Source organism: Meleagris gallopavo, chromosome 1 (genome assembly GCF_000146605.3).
Source record: "Meleagris gallopavo isolate NT-WF06-2002-E0010 breed Aviagen turkey brand Nicholas breeding stock chromosome 1, Turkey_5.1, whole genome shotgun sequence".
Taxonomy (NCBI): Eukaryota; Metazoa; Chordata; class Aves; order Galliformes; family Phasianidae; genus Meleagris; species Meleagris gallopavo.
Genome location: NC_015011.2, coordinates 188,572,517 through 188,587,589, shown reverse-complemented (window position 1 = coordinate 188,587,589; position 15,073 = coordinate 188,572,517). Strand labels below are relative to the sequence as shown.

The 15,073-nt window shown below is 38.5% G+C and overlaps 1 protein-coding gene across 1 annotated transcript; it reads left to right on the top strand.

Moving 5' to 3' along the window:
- Positions 1-556: 556 nt before the first annotated feature.
- LOC100550836 (glutamate carboxypeptidase 2-like) lies at positions 557-14,406 on the top strand. The gene is made up of 10 exons (XM_010706200.3): positions 557-710; positions 1,186-1,294; positions 3,828-4,014; positions 4,811-4,912; positions 8,512-8,637; positions 9,583-9,769; positions 10,547-10,640; positions 11,839-11,937; positions 12,724-12,809; positions 14,213-14,406. Exons 2-10 carry the CDS (start codon positions 1,212-1,214, stop codon positions 14,389-14,391), a joined length of 1,143 nt encoding a protein of 380 aa, XP_010704502.2. The 5' UTR covers positions 557-710; positions 1,186-1,211; the 3' UTR covers positions 14,392-14,406.
- The last annotated feature ends 667 nt before the right edge of the window (positions 14,407-15,073 follow it).

Genomic DNA, 15,073 nt, shown 5'->3' with positions numbered 1-15,073 from the left:
AGGAGGAGGGAGGAGGGAGGAGGGAGGAGGGAGGAGGGACGGGGTTGGGGAGTCGTGCACAGATGGCTCAGGATTAGGGAAGGGTGAAAGAAGGGGACAGACTCTTTATCAGGGCCTGCGGTAAGAGGACAAGGGGAAATGGTTTCAAGCCGAAAAAGATTGAAATTGGATATAAGAAAGGGTAGTGAAGCATTGGGGCAGGTTGCCCAGAGAAGTGATGAATAGCCTACCCGTGGAGACACTGAAAGTCAGACAGGACGGGGCTCTGAGCACCTGATGGAGCTGTAGGTGTCCCTGATCATTGCGTGGGGGTTGAGCTAGATGTCCTTTAAAGGTCCCTTCCCATTCTAAAGATTCTATAATTGTATGTCTTGACTTAAAAATAAAAACAGATGTGAGAAACTTTCTAGCCAGGTATTCCTCTCATCACTTACTCTGATAATGCCTGTATAGTAAGGGAAGGTTTCCAGGATAAGAACCAGAGACAGAGAGTTAAAAGACTCCTTAAAAAGGGAGTCTGTTTCTTTCTTTTTTTTAAAGCTGCTATCTTTCTGAAATGACTGTCAGCATCATGTTCTGGTGCTCAGGGAAGATAGGAGTCCTCAACATCTCTTCATTTGGAGGAGAGGAGGCTCAGGGGAGATTGTGACCCTCTTTACAACTCTTTGAAAGGAGGTTGCAGCTAAGTGGGGGTCAGCCTCCTGTCTCAGGTAAAAACAATAGGGTGGGAGATAATAGCCTTAAGTTGTGGCAGGGGCAGTTCAGGTTGGATATTAGGAAGAATTTCTTTCCAAAAAGTGTGATGATGAGTGGCATGTGCTGCCCAGGGAGGTGGTGGAGTCACCATCTCTGGAGGTCTTCAGGAGCTATGGAGATGTAGCACTGGGGGACGTAGTGGACATTGTGAGAGTGAGCTGACAGTTGGACTAGGTGATCTTAGTGGTTGTTTCCAACCTTAATGATTCTGTGATGTAAGATCTGTGGTAAAATGACTGTGATTGGTATAGCACTGTATAGCACTGGACTCAGTGTCCTAGCTAACAAATACTGTGGTGCAGGACTATTACTGCCATTACCAGTATCAAGTTGTGGCTGTTTTATTGTGCTATGATAAAGAATAATGGTAAAATAAACAGTGAAAATCTTGTGATATTGAAGAAAAATGTATTTTGATGTGTTGTATAGGCTGGTTTGCGAAACCTGTAGAAGAGATGATACCTTTAAGACCTCATTTGGAGATGAAGGCGGCATTTATGGCTGAGATGAAAGCTGAAAACATCAAGCACTTTCTTTTGTAAGTAATGTGTAGGTTTATCTGTCAAAAAAAAATAAATAAATCAGGAACCAGCCCAAGGATACCACTTAACAGATCAGTGTGTAGGTTCTTGGCCATTGGTTTCAACTAATGTTTCCCAGTAAGATGAGAGAGAGTACAGTCCATCTTGACTCCTCTCATTCTTGTTTGTGTTGAAAATAGTTGGAGTCATTCTCAGCAAACTCAATACTTAAAAGTAATTAAGAGCTGGCCAAATTTTTGCTCAGCAGTTGGTGAATACTTGCACAATCATAGAAGTTCACTCTTTCACTTCTGTGGCCTATTTAGTCAACAGCAATGTTGACCTTACACTGTTTTTGTATGGAGGGTGTTTACTTCAAATTAGGCTTTATGAATGAACTTAGGTCAGGACAGATTCAGTGCAAAATAGTGGAGTACTTAAGCATTAAAGCAAAAAAAATCATGCCAGTATTTGAGCTTGTGTTTCTTCGTGTAGAGACCTTTACACTTTTTTGCTGTTCTCCCAAATTTCTGACCACATTTGTGTTACTTGGCAGCATTCTGTCATGTTCTCACTTTCTTGAAGAAAGATATTCCCAAGCACTCCCTCTCCTCACAGTGAACAGCTAGAATGGTTATCTTTAAAGCTGTAAAGACACTTTTAAGACCATGGTTTTTTTCCCCAAGGAAGTTTTCTACTTCTACAAGCAAAGATGCTAACTTTTCTTCCTGAAAATTCAAGTGGTAAAAAAATGGCACTGTAGATTTTTAAAATCTATTGTAGTTGAATTACTGTAGTTAATTTCTTGATTTCTTAAAGTTTAGAAGCCTTAGCTGCTAGGAAGCTGATGCATTATTAATCGTTTGTTCTAGGGACCTTGTAAACAGATTTTCTACTAGGAAGGTGTGATATTTGTTAAAATAATATATCTATTCAAGCTAGAAGTTGTAGATTTTAGGTAGACACTGACTTTCTATGTAAAATATTAAAGTATCAGTGCTTTTAGAGGTAGGCAATAGTTCTGGATTTGTCTTTAAATCCCAGCCTGATTAAATAGCAGGAAGTTATATCTTACTGCAAAACCAAATTACAAAAAAAACAAAAAACAAACAAAAAAAACCCAAACATGTTCAGCTTCTTGATTGTCAATCCCAGCTATTTCATTTTAAGAGCACTTCCACAAACTATTGCAAGTAAGTTAGCTGGAAAGTACATTCTCTTTACTGCGTAACAGCCGTAACTGGGCTATGTAAACATCGAAAACTTAAGATTTTTTGCACTCTTCAATCTGTGTTTTGGCTCCTAGAACACCAACTGTTGCTCAACCACTCTGTAAAAGAAGCTTTCTGCCCTCCAAACTCTGTTTCTCTGCCAACAGGAAACACTGTACCACATTTACTGACATGCAGCCAGTTCTGTGGTGGAATACACAAGTGCTTAATCACTACTCAGAACTAGCAGTACATGCAGTCAACAGATTAGAATGGGAAATGAAGAAAAACAAATTTCTATTAAATGGGGATATAACACAGGAGAACACTATTGCATAACTCAAATTGTAATCAAATCCAGAAAATGGTGCCGTGACTGTATGAGGAGCAGTGCAGTACAGTCTTGATAGAAACTGTTGATGTTATCAGAAGAAAATGGCTCTGTACAAAAATCAGAAGTATATAATTCTTCCAAAGTACTTTGCTGTTTTTTGGTAACACTCAGTGGAACCTAAGAAGTAAAATTTTCCCCAACCTCATACCTGGATCTTATCTGAGGTCTCCTTTCCTTCATAAACACCACTTGGTTCATGTGGCTTGCTGATGGCACGGTCATATGTGAACATAATGATGATAATCTCATTCAATGGAGGCTTCTTTAGATCAGTTCACCACTGGGTTTTCTCAATAATCTGGCCAACTTTCATTTTCAGCTGATGAGTTGCTCACCATTCCTGGTATCATACACTATTTTTTATTCAGTGTGCATGTCTCTTAAGTCACAAGCTGCCTAGTTTTTCTGTTCCTTGTTTGTAAGCTGCTACAAACTCATGCTAGTATTTGCCAACAAAACACACTCAGTGTCAACTTTCAGATAAATCAGTATTTGTGCTAAAATTAATTAAAACAGTGGGATCTGAGGTGACTATCCAGCTAATTCAATGTAAGGATCACAGTAATTATGCACATTTCTAAACTGAATACCTCGAAGTAATTGTGCTCAGTTATTTTACTGCTTCAAGGAAGGCTGGTCTTATTATGCAGAGAAATGACAGGCCCTAGGTTGCCCAGAAGACAAGGAATGAAGCAAGAATAATACCCTGTGGCTGATTTTCTGCCATTCTTGCTAGGCTGTATTGCTAACAAGATGTAAACACCTATGACTGAAAAAACCTTTTGCCTCACGTTATGTGTATGGCAGACAAAAATATAAATGCTGAAGAATCTTGGTCTTGATTCAGTCTGGGTATATCTGGTCATATCCAGGAGATGTTTCTAGCTAGGTTAGGATTATATGCAGCAATGCCTGATCCTGACCAATTGTTTCTGTTTCTTCTAGCAATTTTACACAGCGTCCTCACCTTGCAGGAACAAAAGAGAATCTCCATCTGGCTCAGCAGGTTCAAGCTGAGTGGAAGGAGTTTGGTTTGGATTCTGTTCAGTTGGTTCATTATGATGTCCTGCTCTCTTATCCTGATGAAAATAAACCAAATTACATCTCAATAATTGATGAGCATGGAAATGAGGTACTGAAAACACCTGTTTTTGCAAAAAGTGCAAAAAAACACCTTTATACACCTGGGAAGACTGGAAGGAAAAGCTATCCTCTGCTCTGTTCATGGTGTGGCACCTGATTCGAAGTTTATGGAAATTAGTGGTTCTCATTTGCTTTATTTATTTTTTCTTAATTTATATATTTGTTTCTTCATTTTTGTGCTAGGAATACTAATAACTACGCTGCTTCATGCAGCTTACTGACACACATGGATGAAAGGAGAAGTATGTATTAGAGTTACTGTATGTAATTCAGCTGTTTTAAAATTGCTTTGTTATTTAGGGAAAGGAAATCAACCATGGTTAGCATCATTACTTGTATTGAGTCATTTTACAGTATTGGTGATTGTGCTGAATTCAGTTCCTTGAAGATTACAGAGTTTATGCCTCAAGATACACTCATACAAATAAAATCAGTTCATTACAGAGCAGCTCTACTGCTCGCTGAAGGATGAGGGATGAGCAGAATGCAAACATTTTTTTTATTACTGTGATCTAACCTTCTCTTACTTGCTATATTGACACCTTTAAAGGAGCCTGGGTTCACATAAACAGGCTTCTGTGACAGTGAGACTATCAAGATCACACACTGAATTTGCATACAGAAAGTGATATCCATTGCTTATTAAAGTTTTGGTCACATCTCATTTTGAGTTAAAAAACTAGAGTCCTTTAAACATAAATGCCTGTGAAATGTGCCTGCATAAACAGTACTTCTTTTTCATATTTCCTGGTTTACTTTTTTGTTTGTTCTTTCCTACCTACTAGGTATTCAACACATCACTGTCAGAGCCGCCTCCTGCAGGGTATGAGGCAGTTGGAGATGTGGTGCCACCCTACAGTGCATTTTCAGCCCAAGGAATGCCTGAGGTAAAATAGTGAAATAGTAAAAGAGGCAGGGACAGAGATAGAAATAAGAGAAAATGGGATACTGGAGCATAGTGTAGTGTAAAGTAGAATGGAATAGTGTGGAATAGAGTAATATAAAATTCCTAGGTCTTAGGCTGTGTGTGTACAGACCCTGACATACTACCAGTAAGAAAGATGAGTCAGCCCTGATGTTGTTGGGAGTTTTACAATGGAGCTGTGTTGAAACTGAACTGTCATACGTACATGTTTGTTTTTTCCCTCTAGTTTGACTTAAAATTGAATTGTTTTGCATTTTCCTAAAAATGTGAAAATAAATCTTTTGTTTTATCCACTTCTTCAGCTTCTCCAGATATTCACTATTCTTTTCCATCTTGGTGATCAAAATAAGACTTACATTTAAGTAGGCAATTAAACAACCTCTTTTTCAAAGTGTGGTTTTCCAGAGAGTTTGTACAGCTGTAGCTGTGCAGTGTACCATGGCTATTGCAAATGGCTATTGCTAGCATTTATCTTTTCTCTCTTGCGCAGATGACACCAGCTAACAAACTGTCTATTCTGAAGCTGGTCTGTGTGACAGGAGTTTTCTATTCTGTGGTCATTAATTGTTTCAATACATAATTTGTAAGAATAGGAAATATTTTTTTGCTTGCTGTACCTTCCCTGTCTGTACATAGAATAATAGGTGGGGAGGGCCCTCTGGAGGTCCTCTCATCCAAGCTGTCCTCTAAAGTTGGAGCTGACTTTGGAATCTGCTAGTGTATTAAATTCATATGCTTTCTGAAGCTTGTTAGTAAGCTGTGCAAGCCCAGAAAGCAAAAGATACCCTATATTCATACTCAGAGGAAGCTGGAGAGCCAGACAGATAGCCTGTCTCCTAGGATATGAGAATTATGAGTGTTTCAAGAATCACAGTGGGAAATTTGGAAGGTAGTATAAGGTAAAATTCATCGATTCTGTCTTCCTGTTTTAATATTCCCACAGAAAGACAGAATAACTTCACTGTTTTATTTGATTTCTAGTGAGCTACAGTAAATTATGGGATATGGGAAATAACAATAAAAACAAGTTCTAAAAGATGCAGCTTCCTTCTTTAGAAAATGATTTTATTTGAATTAAATAGGAGAACATTGTTTCTGAAAGAAACAATACCTAACGGACAGATTGTCTATTCAAAATATATTGCTTATGCTTCCCTTAAAGCGTAATAGTTTGATAATAGCTCCAGATACTGGTGCTGTTAGCCACAACATTCTTCAGTAAGCAGCTGTTGCAGCTCTACTGCAAATAGCATAGGAGGGAGCACGTATAAACTTCTGCAGTGGGAATGCTGCCTGTGTTCTGGGCTCGTCTGAGTTTTCCCAGATCTTTTTATGCTCTTTATGTTAAAAGCCATTTTATTAAAAAGAACTAGGCTGTGGAGAGAGGTTTGGAACCTGCCAGGTGCATTCATCAGTCTTAGGCTTTCTGCTCTGAATTTTGGAACAGTTCCTGCATAAAGCTCGAAGTTCAATGAAGGGAGAAGGCTGTCAAGAACCTGCATGCCAGGGTAACTGTAGTATCAAGAGTAGGACACCTTCCTGAGAAGTGGGAAGAAATGGATGAAAGCTCTTCATACTGAGAGAGGCCAGGAACTCAGCTTTCTTATCTTCTGGGTGAAAGCTCTAATCAGGGAGTTGTAGAGGTACAGTTAGGCGCTGCTAGCACCATTACTGTTTCCTGCAGCTGCTCTTTAAAAATAAGTGGTAGTGACTGTATTTTGAAGGTTATATACTGTCAGAGTGGGATAGTAGCTTCTTACCTGCTAGAGTGAAACCCTGCAGAGATTTAGAAATAGCTGCTCCTCATTTCTGGTAGATGTAGTATTGTCACAGGGTTTTCTAGGTCTATCTCTGTCTGTGACAGGAGGACAGCAGGCCCACATGCCCACTGACCCAAAAAGGGGAGGGGAGGGTGTCAATGGTTTGTGGGCCACTTCAGCCCAGTTCTGTGACAAATGGGGCAAGGGACCCATGGATCCACGCCCTGGGAAAGGGGAAGGGGAAAGGGGGAAGTGTAGGGAGATGGGAGATGGGCCTAAATACAGAACACAAGCAGTGATCTGAGGAGGAAAGTTAATTTACTAAATACGATATTGGGAGGCAAGATAACACAATATAATACAATATATAGTTGGAATTAAGGCTAATAAATCAAGTAAAATGAGAGAGAGAATATCTGAAACCGAAGGCCTTACTTTGAATTGAAGGTGGAATGGCTGGGGAGCACACCCATACACTGCCAGGCAGAGAGAGAGGGAGGGAGTCCCAAGACTTACAGGTCTTTCCTTTTTCTCTGAAGGAAAGTCTTCCAGGGTATGTAGTTCTTCTCTTCTGACCAGGTATCCAGAAGTCAGTCCAAGAAATTGGAGTATTAACTCTTTAATTCCTCGAGCTTTACATGATGTGATGATGTGGAATACTAATAACAAAAATCATAAAACTGTGACAAGTGTACCCTGGTCTCAGATACAATATATTTTTCTTTTTTGTGATGTATTTCAACTAGATCTCAATAAACAGAGGAAAGAAGTTAAGTTTTGAGCAAAAACTTCTTTTCATATAAATCTTTAGTAGAAAGCTTACACAGTGATGACATGAAGTCACGTTCTTACATACAGTAGTGTTGGTTTGGAACATTAGCATCATAAATAGCAGTAAAATTCTATTCCTTCCTTCATTCCTTTTTAAATGACTGGAAAAATGCTTCATGCCTTTGGATGTTAGGGGGAAGTTCTTTACTATGAGAGTGGTGAGGTGCTGGAACAGGATGCCCAGAGACGCTGTGGATGCCCCTGTTCCTGGAGGTGTTCAAGGCCAGATTGGATGGGGCCCTGGGCAGCCTGGTCTAGTATTAAATGTAGAGGTTGATGGCCCTGCCTGTGGTGGGGGGGTTGGGGCTTCATGATCCTTGAGGTCCCTTCCAACCTGGGCCATTCTGTGATTCTGTGATGAAGCCAGTACAGTTAGAGGGCTGTACCTCAGTCTATGCTGTATGCTGTCTTGCAAGGCCACCTGAATGTCTGGTTACAGACTGTGTAGGAGATTTAAGCTTATTCGTTTTTGAAATTAAATTGAGTATCTCTCTGGAAGCATGTGGTCATACAGAGAAATGCACTTTGAGAAGAGTTATCTGTCACCTAAGTTTAGCTGTCTGAAATGGCAAGTGTCTACCTTAAACTGGTTCTTCAATCTCAATATAGGCATTTATTCTAAACAGGGCAGCATGTTTCTTCCTAAGATAGTTTTGGGATGCCTCCAACTGTCCAAGGCTGACTGACTAGAGCTTGAGCAGACTAGGAGAGAAGAAAGGCCAATGCTCTGAGAGTTTACACTCGATTTCTGAATCATATCTTATGTTCTCTATAGAGGCTTGAGGTCACACAGCTTTTTATATTATTGTAAATTCATGAGAAGTCACTTACTTACCTAAATGCCTCTATCAGAAAAGAATTCATACAAGAGCCAGTCCTGAAGATTATTGTTCCCAGCCTATTGTCTTGCTAGATCCCATCCTCCTTCTGTTATGCTCATTGACATTCAAATTCTGTTTCCTTCTATCAGGGTGAGTTAGTGTATGTCAATTATGGCCGCACTGAGGACTTCTTTAAGCTAGAACGTGAAATGGGAATTAACTGTACAGGAAAGATTGTTATTGCCAGATATGGGAAGATCTTCAGAGGAAATAAGGTAATCACTCTATACAAAAACGTGATTTATGGCTTCCTTTAGTTGATTTCAAGAGACTGAATCTCTTAAGCAAAGTCTTCTCAAGCTTGTAGTGTAATTGAGGTTTTCATAGAGGTGCGTTCAAAGAAAATTATTTAATAGGGGATAGAAAAATATATATTTGTTATGTATATAATAATCTAAAGGATAAAAGTAAATTGGAAAATGTTACATATTTCAAAATGTATCTGCTTACTATTAATTGTTCCAAAATGTAACTAACATGCTCCCGTAATATACTCTGTGAAGTAGTCTATTCTTCCCAGTTTGTTCAAATGCACCTTAATATTATTTGGGAAGTGCTGTATTTTGAATTTTTCAGTTAGATCTGAGTGTCAAACACTGAATATCCTAATTGGAATGCCAAAATTTATTATACAGACTTGAGTAATCTTCTGGAGAACTCACTGGTTTACATATATGCTATTTTCACCAGTGAAAAGTGACTTGTGGCTCTTAACTCTAGGTCAGACAATACTGTCATTGAATTTTTATAGGCTGCCACTCTTAAAGATACTATCTGAATGGAAAAGACTTAAACATTATAGAAGAATGTGAGTCATTTATTAAAATGAAATACATCAAAATTACTCATAACCAGAGGGACAGGCAGTTGCCATTTAGTTTGGAAGAGATATGTCCTCACTGACATAAAGGGATGATACATTCACTCTTAAGGTGGTGTTTCTAACAACTGTTTATACTGGTGTGCAAGTCTCCTACTTCACTATCTGTGTATCTATGTGATCTTTTTGATATGAGACAAGTATGGGACCTTTACTTAGCTAAAGCTGTGTGAAAGGTTCCAAGTTATAATCACTGTAATTTATAATACTTTCTTTTGCCCCTTGAATGCGTATGTCAAGTTATAAAGGTCTGGATAGAAACCAGAGATGTGCTTTGCAGGTGAAGAATGCTGAGCTGGCAGGTGCCAAGGGAATTATTCTCTATTCGGACCCTGCTGACTACTGGGCTCCAGGAGTAGATCCGTATCCAAATGGCTGGAACCTTCCAGGTGGAGGAGCTCAGCGTGGAAATGTATTAAACCTGAATGGTGCAGGAGATCCTCTGACACCAGGCTATCCTGCAAAAGGTGAAGTGTCTGTTCAGTGGACCATCACACACTTCCTGAATGGGTATTGAAAATTACTGTGGAGCTAGACATTTGTATGTCTTCATTACAGTTACTAAGAGGAAAGTCTGCCTCCACAAAGGTCACTTTGTTTAAGCTCGAAATTCCAATCTATTCCATAACCAACTAGAAAAATGGCTTCCAAATGTTTATGTTTGTCCACACCGTGAAAATTTAGATTCTGGTTTGTGGGGGGGAAAAAAAATTATTTGAATTATGTCTTGCCTGAGTAAAACCTAGTCCTCATTTATTTATTTATTTTCTTTTGTGAAAACAGCAAAACAGAATATTCATTAGTCTAGTGTGTAAGACTGTATCTGAATCTCTGGCAGATGCCCAGCTTGGTGTTCCAAGCATTAGACTATGGGCACACACTTTAGTCTTGTTTTTCGGCTGTGTCTTTTTCTGAAGTTGCTTCCCACAAAGAGAAGTATTTCTGTATCATTTCAATGCAAAAAAAAAAACAAACAAAAAACATGATTAAGAAATAGTTTTAAAATCTCCATCCAATTTTGAATGTGTAACTGTAGACGCTGTGGAAGAATATTTTTTAGTGTTGTTTTGAAAATGTGCTGATGGAGCATAAATAGGGAAGTCACCGAGGGAATGTCAGCCCAAGTTATAGGGAAGTGAAATGATTCTCTTTGAGTCCTGTGGTGTCTTTGAGGACTGTGCTGTGAAATGTACAGATTCCTTCTCAGACTTCTAAGGACAGAAATCCTCATCTTTGCCTTTCAGAATACACCTATCGGTTAGACAAAGCCAGTGGTGTTGGTCTCCCAAAAATACCAGTTCATCCCATTGGCTACCATGATGCTGAATCATTACTGCGGTAAGTGTTTGGGAGACAGAGAATTTTTAAGACCGTTCAGTGACAATGCGAAGAGTGTTTGAAAAGAAAGGGAAAAGATTTTTTTACTCAACAACTTCTGTAGTTTTTGAAATCCTGTTTGTGATTAGGGATCTGTAGGAGATCTACATATGTTGCTATGTACCAGATTCATGCAAAGTGTTTTGGAAAGGGCTGTTTTTAATACATCAGGTATTACGTGATTACAATGATTAGCACAGGTACACTGAAGTTATAATGTTACTGTAGAGAAAAGGCAAGAACTTGTGGGCCTGCTGTGATGCTTGTTTTGTGGAAAAAAAAAAAAAAGGTATTAAAGTGTCCAGGTGAATACTTGACTATACATCTTTGATAGGACAGTATCTGTGTTCTGTTGTAGTTATATGAAGCCATGTGTTTTCTTTCCTCACTTGTATTATGTTGTGTAAATGTGAAATGATGCTAGCAAACTAATGTAAGGATACTGGAAAAACTCTGGAGAGTTAAAAAGTATTTAATAGATACCTATATGTAAGTAAGTGTGCATACTAATTATGCAAGTGATCTGAAGACAGGCTCCAAGCTTTGCAGAGGATGATATTAAAATTCATTTTTATGTTAACAAAACATATACATTGAAAAACTAAGATGCAGTAGAGTTGGCAGGTGCAGCATTGTCCTTGAACATTCAACTTGGAGCAAGAAAAGATGACTTGGGCACATCGTATTTGTTCATCTTAAGAACACTTCAGCTATGTCTATGCCACCATATTAAATGGTGCCCAGAGACAGACACTGAAAGACAATTGCCTGTGCTGTTAAACTGTTAGAATGGTCCAAATAAGTCTCCCGAATGAAAACTGCAAATGCAGTTTAAGGTAGTAGAAAGTTCCAAGGACCATTTACAATGAACAGTTAATATGCAAAACCCTTGGAAGCAAAGACTTTTCCATTCTGAACAGTCCTCAATGCCCAGGAACAGTTCCTCTTGTTAAAATACTTGTATTAATGTAGCCAAAAATGTAGATTAGTCACCTTTGAAACCTTATGGTACAAAATGTTTAAGACAGTGACCATCACTGTGCTCTGCATTTGCATGACTCTGAGCAAAACGTGGTTTCTGGTTCCTTGTTTGTGTTTGATGCTGCTGCAAGATGATTCTAATAGCAATGATACTATTATGTATTTCTTTTCATAATAGTAATATGGGAGGTTCTGCACCACCGCATAGTAGCTGGAAAGGAAATTTGAATGTGTCTTACAATGTTGGTCCTGGATTCACAACAAATTATTCTACAAGGTAAGTTCTGTTTCATAAGGGAAACATGTTTGGGATTGGAGAAAAAAATTGGTAGAGCAATAAGATTTGACTGAAGATACAGTAGTTGAGGTTATATGCATTGTTCCTTTGATTTTGGCTATTTCCTGGGCTGAACTGCTCTGTGTGCAAAGCTTCAATAGATTCACATCTAATTGGGCTCATATGACTGAATTGCTTTAGTTTCAAGCTAATCTTGAACCATTTGACAGTCATCTAGCTTTTGGCAAGCTATTTGAATAGACGGGTTATTTTTTGAGAACAGAACCTATGTATTTGAAATTCTTGTTGGACTGGCTTTTGATCTTACCTTTTGCCATGTATGAAACATTATTAACCTACACTTTTAAGATTTCCAGAAAAAAATGCTGGAAGTGCAGTGTCATTTTTATTGCCTCAGATTTGTGTTTAAGTAAATACTTACAGTTTAGGATTAATTCCAGGCATTTCACTATTGGCTGAACTACTGTATTGACTTCGTATGAACCATTTGACCTTTTGTCTTTTAGTCAGACCTCTTCTTCCAGAAAAAATATGGAGGCATCTTTGAGGATGAGCTGTTGTACCTCCATGTGTGTTGTGGATAAAGAGAGTCTGTGACACAACTCAGTTCATCTGATTTTCTGATGTCTGAGGTGCCACATCAGTACGAACACGCAGACTGTGCTGAATTCATTACAGTTTATTCTGTATGCTTTTTAAAGGTGTTGGTGCTTTATAATGTAATCTGGTTAATTTTTTCTTCGGATTTTCTTCCCAATGCACCAGAAAGATAAAAATGCACATTCATAGCAACAACAAAATAACAAGAATTTACAATGTGATTGGTACCATCAGAGGCGCAGTGGAACCAGGTAAAGTCGTTTGTCTACAGTGGACAAGCTAGAAAGGGGAAATGAGGAAGATAATTTTCTCTGAAATACTGCTTTGTGTGATACTTGGTGTTGAAATACTTACTGCATCAGTTTTCATACAGTTAAGAGTATAAATGCTGAGTTCCAAAGGGGGAGTCATACACTAGACAGAATATTTGCCTTCAAACAGGCAGTTTTGGAACTGAAGGAATACTCTTGAGTGGATATTTTTCCCTGTTAATGAGGGAACAATATTGCCATTTGGAAGAGTTCAAAACCAAATGGAAATGGTTCAAAAACAGGCTTTCCATTCCACCTGAATACATCGTTTCCATCGTTTCTGCAGCCAATGTTATATTTACACTATAAAAAAGCATAGAGACATCCCTAGAATTATGCATTCATTTAATATGAAACTGCAGCCCTTCCCTGTTCTCTGAAACACAACTGCTAACCATATTATCTTACCACAGCTATTTAATCTGCCTTTGATCATATTAATCACATTTCCATCACGTTGAACATCTTTTTACTGTATGCATACTCAAGAAATACATACTTGCAATGCTGGGAGTCAGCATGATGTACAAAAATACACACACTATTGTAAAACATGAAAAGACGCGTCTATTTTTGAGGCAAACCACAGAATTTCTAATGGTAGAAGTAATATGAAATTTAGGAGATCTTGTGGGATTGAATTGTTTGACAAGTTTTTTAGCATTGGCTGAAAATGCAGAAAAACGTCTAGATATTAAAAATATATTTTACCTTTACATTATATGTGATACAAACTAGTAAGCTTTGTTACCTGACACCTACATGAGAAACTAGAAATAAGTTCCAATCCTGCTGTGTCCATTTCCGGGCTCTTCAGTTCAAAAAGGACAGGAATCTTCTAGGAAAGGTCCACAAAGATGATTAGGAGTCTGGAACATCTTCCACATGAGGAAAAGCTGAAAGACCTGCACCTCTTCAGTCTGGAGAAGAGAAGGCTGAGAGTGGATCTCATCACTGTTCATAAGTATCTGAAGTGTTGGAGTAAAGTTGATGGGGGCAGGCTCTTTTTGGTGGCATGCAGCAATAGCAGAGGGGACAATGGGCAAAAACTGAGAACAGGAAGTTCCATATAAACGCAAGGAAGAATTTACTGTGAGAGTGATGAGCACTGGAGCAGGCAACCCAGAAAAGTTGTGGAGTCTCCTGCTCTGGAGATATTCAAGACCTATCTGGACACCTTCCTGTGCAACCTGTTCTGTAGGGAACCTGCTTTAGCAGGGGAGTTGTATTCTATGATCTCTAAAGTTCCCTTCCAGCCACTACAATTCTATGATTCTGTGTGTAATTAACAACACTATAGCAGGCAAAAATTTTTTTTTAAGTAAACTTCCATATTTTTCTAGATAGATATGTCATCTTGGGAGGCCACCGTGACTCATGGGTATTTGGTGGCATTGATCCTCAGAGTGGAGCAGCTGTGGTTCATGAGATTGTGAGGAGCTTTGGAACACTGAAAAAAGAAGGTAATTGTCATGAGGGAATAAAGCACACAAAAAACACTGCTTTCAACAGTGTCTGCTGATATCTCTGAGATTTAAGCATGTGCTTAAACCTAGATTTATTTCTCCCTGATCTCTCAAAGAAGCACATTGCTCTTCAGCTCTTAATTAATCACACTTAAAATCTCAATACCTCTGTATTACATCTATTCAAGAGAAAATATACCCGAAGAAAAAGTCAAACCATAAGTTATGAGAAGGATTGTAAAATAAATATGATGTTCAGATAAAGTTGATTGCTGTTTACTTGATGTTGATCATACTGGGAGTTTGAATGATACTATAAAATTGGTACTGTGGTGAACTGATTAATACTTCAGCAGGGCAGCATTGAAAGTATTCTGATCACTTGACTGGTCTGCAGACAGACCGAAATACGAATAAAATCTGTGTAATGCAAAGAATGAGCTGTGCAAACATAGTAGGAGGTAAAGTTTTAAAAATACCTCTTACCTAGTTATATTATAATAGGAGAAGAATATTAAATGTGCCAAATTTCTGTTGTTGTCAGAGCAAATGCTGTCACCCGCCTTGATATCTCATGCAATGAAGCTCTGATATAACTCAAGTAGCGTGCTAGAGGAGCTTCCTTTGCCTTGCCTCTGCATTATGAACCTATTAGCATTCTGTTTTCTCCTCTTTCCCTTGCAGTTATTGAATGTCAGGGGACGCTCTCTTTGCAATGCAAGCTTAAAATAAAAAAAA

What these genes read in the sequence shown, in the direction of transcription:
- LOC100550836 (XM_010706200.3), top strand. Translation starts at nt 1,212, where the DNA reads ATGATACCTTTAAGACCTCATTTGGAGATGAAGGCGGCATTTATGGCT. An exon ending in CAGCCCAAGGAATGCCTGAG is followed by an intron (nt 4,913 to 8,511) that starts GTAAAATAGTGA and finishes TCCTTCTATCAG; the next exon opens with GGTGAGTTAGTGTATGTCAA. An exon ending in CAGAGGCGCAGTGGAACCAG is followed by an intron (nt 12,810 to 14,212) that starts GTAAAGTCGTTT and finishes ATATTTTTCTAG; the next exon opens with ATAGATATGTCATCTTGGGA.